We start from the raw sequence: 7,552 nt of genomic DNA on the forward strand, positions 1-7,552 counted from the left end.
ATGTTCACCAGATAGCAGATAAGTGTGTTTGCTGTGTGCTGCTGAACTGGTAGAGTACAGTAAGAGGATATCTAAGGAAGGCCAAATACGGTTGCAGAACAATCTGATCATGACAGTGTTCCTCAGGGTCACTTTACATTCTTCTTCTGCTGGATTTACAGGTTAACATTCACCCATATTACGATTCTTTAAAGTTATTTTCATTAACAATATATAACTGTCTATCCCCTATCCCATAGACTCAGGAAACCACTTACTTTAACACCCAAGAAAAATGTCAACATATTTACATTTCATTTGTTTGACACAAAGACAACATGAGTGTGAAAATAACAGAGGTTAGCAAGGACTGTAACCCCTAAGGATGGAACAGGGACATATTTAGGGTTTAGGGTTAGGGTTCTTATATTCACTGTGGACATCTACAGTAACAAAAACAAGTATACGACTGTGATATTCCAAATTAAAGACAAATCAATTTGCTCGACATCAACACAATGACTTTAAACTACACTGCTGCTCCACCAGTGATGAAACCTGCTTATACACACTGACCCCTCCTGGTTGGTAGGTAGTGATGCACCCTAGAGACAAAACACAGGCGAATGATTTTTCTTCAAGTTTTATTCAGTTCTGAAGACACAATGCACACTTACTGAAAACCCCCGCTGTCTCCGGTCTGGAGGACAGGACTGGGTATTCTTCATTCAGGGTGAACTGCAGGGTTACTTGATCCAACTAAGGATTCCATGTTAGTGATAACCGTCGGCATCTCTGCATTAAAAAACACATTTCCGATTCCAAATTCAATGTATAAAATAACATAAACTCTGCTAGTTAATCACAGAAGGTGAAAGGTAAAAAGTGGCTTTTCACTGGTTTCAAAACGGTTTCTCCAGATCATAAAAACATAGGTAAAATTCTGTACATGCTCACCGCAAAGGCAGCTTTCGACAAGCTTTTCATTGTTTTCTGATGTCAGTGTGCAAGGACTTTATGTAGAATTCAGGACACGAAGCACACACACACACACACACACACACACACACACACACACACACACACACACACACACACACACACACACACACACACACACACACACACACACACACACACACACACACACACACACACACAGTCTATAGAGCCTCCTCGGCCAGCTGAGGAAGAGGTGGAGGTGTTCTGGGCCTCTGCTCCTCTGCTCCTGCCCCGTCAGCTGCTGCTGCTGAGCTGCTGGAGTTGGTCGCTTCAGTCCCGCTCTGGAGGAATTTGCGCAAGTCTTTGAGAGCGGGTTTGAGCAGCTGCACCAAGGCCAGCAGGGCGGCCTGGGTCCCCTCCAGTGCCTGGGCCTGTCTCTCCTGTGCGAACGCCTGAGCTTCCTGAGAGCGCCGCATCATCTGCAGCAGCTCATTCTGTCCCTCCATGTGCTGGGCGATCTGACGGATGTGCACGTTGGTGACCCTCTGCTCCTGCAGCAGGCGGGCGGAGTTGAGGGCGATGCGGCTCTTCAGCTCCTGAGGTTTGGCCTGACTCTGAGGTGGAGGGGGCGAGGCGGAGGACGTCGCCAGCATCTCAACTGGAGCCTCAACGGCCGCCACCATGGTGGGATTGGAGTCGCTCACAGTGGTGGTGCAGTACTCCACTACGCCTCCATCCTCCAGGGTGTGGAAAGTAGTTTCAGCTGGAAACACAACAGAAAGGCTGTTTTAGAGAAACTGAAAATGGTAGTTGCATCAACTATCCTCAGGTCACTCAGCAGGTAGCTCAACATGACAGGAAATGTGTTTTCTTTCTGAAGTGGAAAAGAGAATATCAGAATATTTTCAGAATATTCTACAAAACGAAATCTTAAACACAAAGTTCATGCTCTTTATTTCATATATATTTATTGTATTATTATTGGGGATAAATCACCAAGCGTGTTTTCTTTTTTTTTTTGTTCTGATTGTTTTCAGTTATGCTGAAATATAACGCTTCACATGTGCGTATGCCTATACAGTATAAATTAGAATACTCTCCAATATACCGATCGTACGTTGGCCTGCAACTTCCTAGGAGACCAGTGGTTTGTGGAAGACCTTGGTCTGAATGCAACCACAGAGTACAAGATGTGGCATCATGATGACCAGGTGGCCGGTTTCTACCAACGGTACGGAAACATAGCTTTCCTGACAGTCAAAGAGTGCAGGTCACATGGTACCTTGGTGGGCTCAAGGGCCAGCTGTCCACATGTTCAAGTCCTTCGTAACAAATGGCGCCTATTGAGCCCTGATGGAGACCATTATGTGTACTGTATATGCATTCATCACTTCAGATGGCACATCATTCTCAGGGAAAAAGATTTAAAAAGGGAAAATGACTTTAATGGCAATTAAACAGGCAACAGGGTTATGTAAGTGCGTTTCAATGCAATTTATGAAATTATCCCTTCACTTGACCCATAATGAAATATGAACTGTATGATGCCTGGCAATCAGCTTTAATTTAACTCTAAATATATTCTTGTTTAGATTTTAGTTTTTGTGTTTTTATTTATTTCATTTTTTCACAGTTTTTTCTTGTTTACTTTGTTGTGATTTATCTGTGCTATATATAATACATATAAATGTTTTTTCTGAAAATAGTGCATCTGTTTAGTGAAATAAGCGAATAAATAAAAAGTTTTAAAAAAGAGAAGAGAAGATCAGTACCTCGCTCCTGTCAGAGCAATAAGTATGGAGCTGGAGTAGGGGATGGATTTCAGGTTTGAATTGGTCTTAAATATGTTAAAACATTATTTAATCCTAATAATACATTTAACCCTCTGCTTTGCTGGACCCCCCAACGTTCTAACAGCATTATTATAACATAACTATATCTGTGTCTTGGTTTGCAAGAACTGCTCCTAAGAATCTCAAAACAAATGATTTTCGCTGTGGAACAACAGGAGCAGGTGAGGATTCACTCAGGCTCGTGTTCGGGAATATTTTGTGTAAGCTTGTAAATCTTTAGCTCATTTGAATCTCTTCTCTCTGTCCTCCTCTGACCTGGCTCTACGGCCTTGAAGGTGCTGTTATCTTCATTAAGGAGGGGCAGCCTGGGCTTCCGAAGCCTTGTTGTTCCCACAGTGGGTACAAGCTCAAGCTTACCTAAGATTGGCTTTATTATTTAGGGACAGCTAGCGCCAGTTTATCTGGCCCACTATGCTCCGGTAAACACCTTATTTGTGACCTAGATGACAGTTTAAGTTAAACATATTGTCCAAACTTGTTTAGTCTGCTGCTCTGAGAATGTTGATCATGCATTTGGAACTAGTTAAAACCTCTTCCTATTGTCGAGATCTTCAGAGTTGGTTTATCAACTGCTGTGGCAACTCGTGTCTACAGTAAATGTCTTGTCAATTCTCCGGCCGTAACTCCGAATAAACCCAACAGTGTTTTGCCATTAAGTTCCTGCTCTCCAGTGTCTCTCTGAGTTTCATCTCCATTGCTTCAGAAGTTTCCACCACAGCTCGTTCCTTTTTAATGGATGGATGAAAAAACTCAATCTGTGGCACAGCTGGATGACATCAGGAGGATGAAACAGTGAAGCAGCACAGAGAGCAGTACAGCAGGAGGATGCTCGTTCTCTGCCGGCGGCTCAACTCGTGCTGTAACACTAAGATGTTACCCGAAAACCAATGTTAGAAAACCGAGGTGTCTAGAGACTCAATTTAAAGTTTCAGAAAAAGAAAAGAAAAGAAGCAGAAACTGTTCTGGAAACACATTAACGCAAAACCTGGCACAGAACAGGAGGACTGATTATTTTGAGTCAAAACACTGTACACACCCCTCACATAATTATAAAAACATCATAGCGACACAGTAATGACTGGAAGAGCATCATAAAAGAAGACAATGTTTTGAATATTGAAGTTGATAATGCTCTCATGATTTTAAATACTGGTTGTGATATTACAGCTTTTTACTTTCATTAAAGGTCCCCTATTATGCAAAATGCACTTTTTGCTGTCTTCTATACATAAATATGTGTCCCCGTTGTGTAAGGAGACTCACAAAGTGTCAGAAAATACAACCCTCTCTCTTTTCCTCCTTACCCACATCTCTAAAAACAGGGGTACAAACGAGCTGATCCAGATTTGCTGCCTATATGACGTCATATCGGAAATGTGGGCTACATGGATCTCTTGGCAACGTCCCGCCCACGTGACACGTCCCAACCTATCGTCCTCCATATACGTCATAAATGTCACTGTTCTACTGGTAAACACTGAGAAGTGTTTCAGAAATAATGCTTGATCTGGTTTGGAACATACATACGTCTTATTATATATTTGAGACCTACAATATATGCCATAAAAGAGCAGAATAGGAGACCTTTAAGAACATTACATTTAAGTTAACTACTTGTAATTACTACAATTTTAGAAAAGGCAAATATTCCAGTAAGGATTGCAAAGCATTGAAACTTTGCCTTTGTTATTTACTGACTTGATTGAACTGATTTTAGCACCAACATTTTAGTCATTTATGTCTTGGTTGTGTGCTAACGGTATATAAGGAGCAGAAATCTTCATTAATGTTCAGAATCAGAATCAGCATACCTTTAATAGTCCCACAGAGGGGATATTTGCATTGTTACAGCAGAAAGAGCCAAAGACAGCTTAATGTTACCACCAAGATACTAAAAACATATATATACAAGAATCCCACAATTGCAAAATACACAAAAATAAAAGTATAGCAGCCAGATATGTATTGCACAGTTATTAACACAACAGGGGTTGTTATAGTCAGTGATGTTATATGTGAGGGGGTCTACCGGGGGCCATGATGGTTATAGAAGACACAGACTGATAGTTTCACGTATATAATAATGAAAGCCCTTACCAGTCAGCGGCTTTGCTTCATCACAGACTGTAGAGGAGCCCGCTGGAAGAGCTAAAAGAAACAGACAGCGTGGCGCTTAAAAACACGACAACAAACAATCCCAGGAAATAAGAGAAACAATCTCCAGCAATAAACAGGCCTTCAAAAGACATTTATGATATTTGTCTCCTAAATGGGCCAAATACTTGCAGTAAGTGCTCTTTTAAATATATGGATTTTTTTGTATTACTTAGAACCTGTCTCCATAGTAAGCTGTGATGAGGGCTTTGAGAGGGATCAATGCACTTCATCCCCTCCTGGTGTGGAAGCATCAGATGCTGTGAAACTCGCCACAACTCTACCCTTACACAGCCAAGTGTCAGGTTTCATGTTTTGTCAAAAAGCTACTATAGAGCGTCTTTTCCGCTGAAGGATATGTATTTAAGTGTTTAATTGGGTGATATATTCTACAATGCTTGTTCAGTGTTGCACATTCCTCAAGTGTTCACCAACATTTATCACTGAGCTCTGACAATGAATCCACCCAAAGGAAATTTTTCTGGCTTATTATACAGTAGCAGCATTGCCTCTCATACTAACGGAGGTGGGAGAGTAGTCAGATCCTGTACAGGAATACCCTGCAATCAAAATGTTACACAAGAAAAAAGTAGATATAACAAATACTTAAAAAACCTAAAGTAAAAGTAGTCATTGTTTGATTGGTCCATTTCAGAATAATATCTCTGATATGTTTTATAATTATTGATCATTAAAGTGTTCTCAGAGCTGGTAAAGGTGCAGCTAGTTTATTGGCTTTGTATACTGCAGGGTAGCTGCTGGATTTACTCCAGGTGAACTAAAGTCTAATTTAAGGGCTGATTATATTTACCATCATTAATCCTAATCTGTAAACTAACTAAAGGTAATAAATATATGTAGTGGATTTCATCCCAATTTATAGTTGGGTTGAAGTCCAGTAGCAAAACACTGAAATACTTAAATAAGCACAGTACAAGTCTCCCAAAATTGAATTGAAGTGTAGTACTTGAGCAAATGTACTTTGTAACTTTACAACCTCAATAGGCCTACTAACTGTATCCTGAGCATGCTCAGTTAAACTTGTGCGGACTTACCCTCTGCCAGTGTGACGGTGGCGTTCACGGTCACAGGTAAACTTATCTCAGCATCTGAGTCTCCAGCAGGCAGACTGATGATGGTGGCCTCCCCCAGCAGGTTACAGATCCTCTGCTGCATCGCAGTGAGGATGACGGGAGCTGGAGTGCAGTCAGCGGAGGTTCCCTCTATAGCAGCCCGAGCCTGGGCCACTTTCCGCCGGACCTCCGTTTTCATGTCAGACCACTTCTTCTTCACCTCGGGCAACTCTCTGGGACAGGTGGTGACAGCGTTTACCTTTTTTAGGATATCTCCCCACGCGTTATTCTTTGCCATGTGGGTGACTCCAGCGTTGAAGTGGTTAACCAGAGTGTGCTTTTGTTTCTCTATTTCTTCCACAATAATTTCCACCTCTCTCTCCGAGAAATTCATTTTTCTCTTTTTCGCGGCTGATGCCATAATTGCACAAATTCCTCTTTTGGAGAGGTAATTGTGCGTATTGTACGCACAAATAGTAGAATTTACTCAATTGATGTGCGCAACGTAATGGCTTCCAGAATCGGCTTCTTCTTCCTACAACAACGCTTACGTTAGCTGGGCGTGCCCTGTAGCCCCGCCCAGAGAAACCCCATTGGTTGGATATCTCTCGGAGCCAAATAAACGGTACTATTCAAAAGCCAAATAAGAATTGTCCCCGTTATCTCACGTTATATTACAGTCGTGGTTGGTCAGTATCAGCTGTTTATGTTTGCATTGCTATTTATTTCTGTCTTATGTTTATAAAAACACTCAATGATGACAAAATGTAGGCCTATCAGAAAGAAATCTCAACTAACTATATTTTCAAAAACATTTCGAAATCTAAAAGGTATGAAGTCAACTTTGCAATTGCGCATATGTATAATTAGAAGTTACCCTTTTACATATATTAGTATTAAGTAAAGAACTAGGTAAAACATTTTAAGGAATGTCAAATAAATTGCCTAAATGAATGTGTAAAATGATTAGCAGGAATATGTGTCTAATACACAGAGTAATACGTTTTATATTGATTTAATCATAAATATAAATGTAACATGTGAAAGAGTGAAGAGGAATCTTTACAAACGAGGGATTGTTTTAATTTAAGAAAGTAATAGTTTGATAAGATGTTTAATTTATTTAACCACAACATAAAGATTATGTTATGGATAGAATAGAATAGAATTACGTTATTGATCCCGATTTGGGACATTTTGTCGTTGCAGCAGAACAATTTTTTTTTTAAAACAAGACAATGTAATTAGAATAAATTAAATAAAATAGCATTTAAAAAGAAAGTGAAAAATATCAAATTTGGACAACAAATGTACAGAAAATATAAACAAAAATATAAAGCAGAATATAATATGTACAATCAGTGTGAAAGTGTGGAATATTAAATATAATACATATAGAATGAACAGTATGGTTTAAGTCCAGTGATCACAGAGAGGCTATGGAGCAGAGTTATCTGCAGCCAGAGGTGAGTTGTTATACAGGGTTATAGGCAGGAATGTTCTCCTGTACCTGTCCTTGTGACAGCGGAGCTGGAGCAGTGTGTTGGAGAA

At 40.3% G+C, this 7,552-nt stretch overlaps 1 protein-coding gene across 1 annotated transcript; it reads right to left on the minus strand.

Moving 5' to 3' along the window:
- Positions 1 to 380: 380 nt before the first annotated feature.
- naif1 (nuclear apoptosis inducing factor 1) lies at positions 381 to 6,552 on the minus strand. The gene is made up of 3 exons (XM_063889051.1): positions 5,984 to 6,552; positions 4,872 to 4,922; positions 381 to 1,684 (listed from the first exon to the last, which is right to left on the minus strand). The coding sequence occupies exons 1-3, from the start codon at positions 6,420 to 6,422 to the stop codon at positions 1,143 to 1,145; spliced, it is 1,032 nt and encodes a 343-aa protein (XP_063745121.1). The 5' UTR covers positions 6,423 to 6,552; the 3' UTR covers positions 381 to 1,142.
- Positions 6,553 to 7,552: the final 1,000 nt, after the last annotated feature.

This window comes from Eleginops maclovinus, chromosome 8 (assembly GCF_036324505.1).
Source record: "Eleginops maclovinus isolate JMC-PN-2008 ecotype Puerto Natales chromosome 8, JC_Emac_rtc_rv5, whole genome shotgun sequence".
NCBI lineage: Eukaryota > Metazoa > Chordata > Actinopteri > Perciformes > Eleginopidae > Eleginops > Eleginops maclovinus.

Bases quoted from the DNA above. Each gene is read 5' to 3' on its own strand.
- naif1 (XM_063889051.1), bottom strand. From the start codon at position 6,422: ATGGCATCAGCCGCGAAAAAGAGAAAAATGAATTTCTCGGAGAGAGAG. The intron at 4,923-5,983 runs GTAAGTCCGCAC...TGTTTCTTTTAG, and splicing joins CACCGTCACACTGGCAGAGG to CTCTTCCAGCGGGCTCCTCT. The intron at 1,685-4,871 runs GTAAGGGCTTTC...TTGTGTTTCCAG, and splicing joins TGAAGCAAAGCCGCTGACTG to CTGAAACTACTTTCCACACC.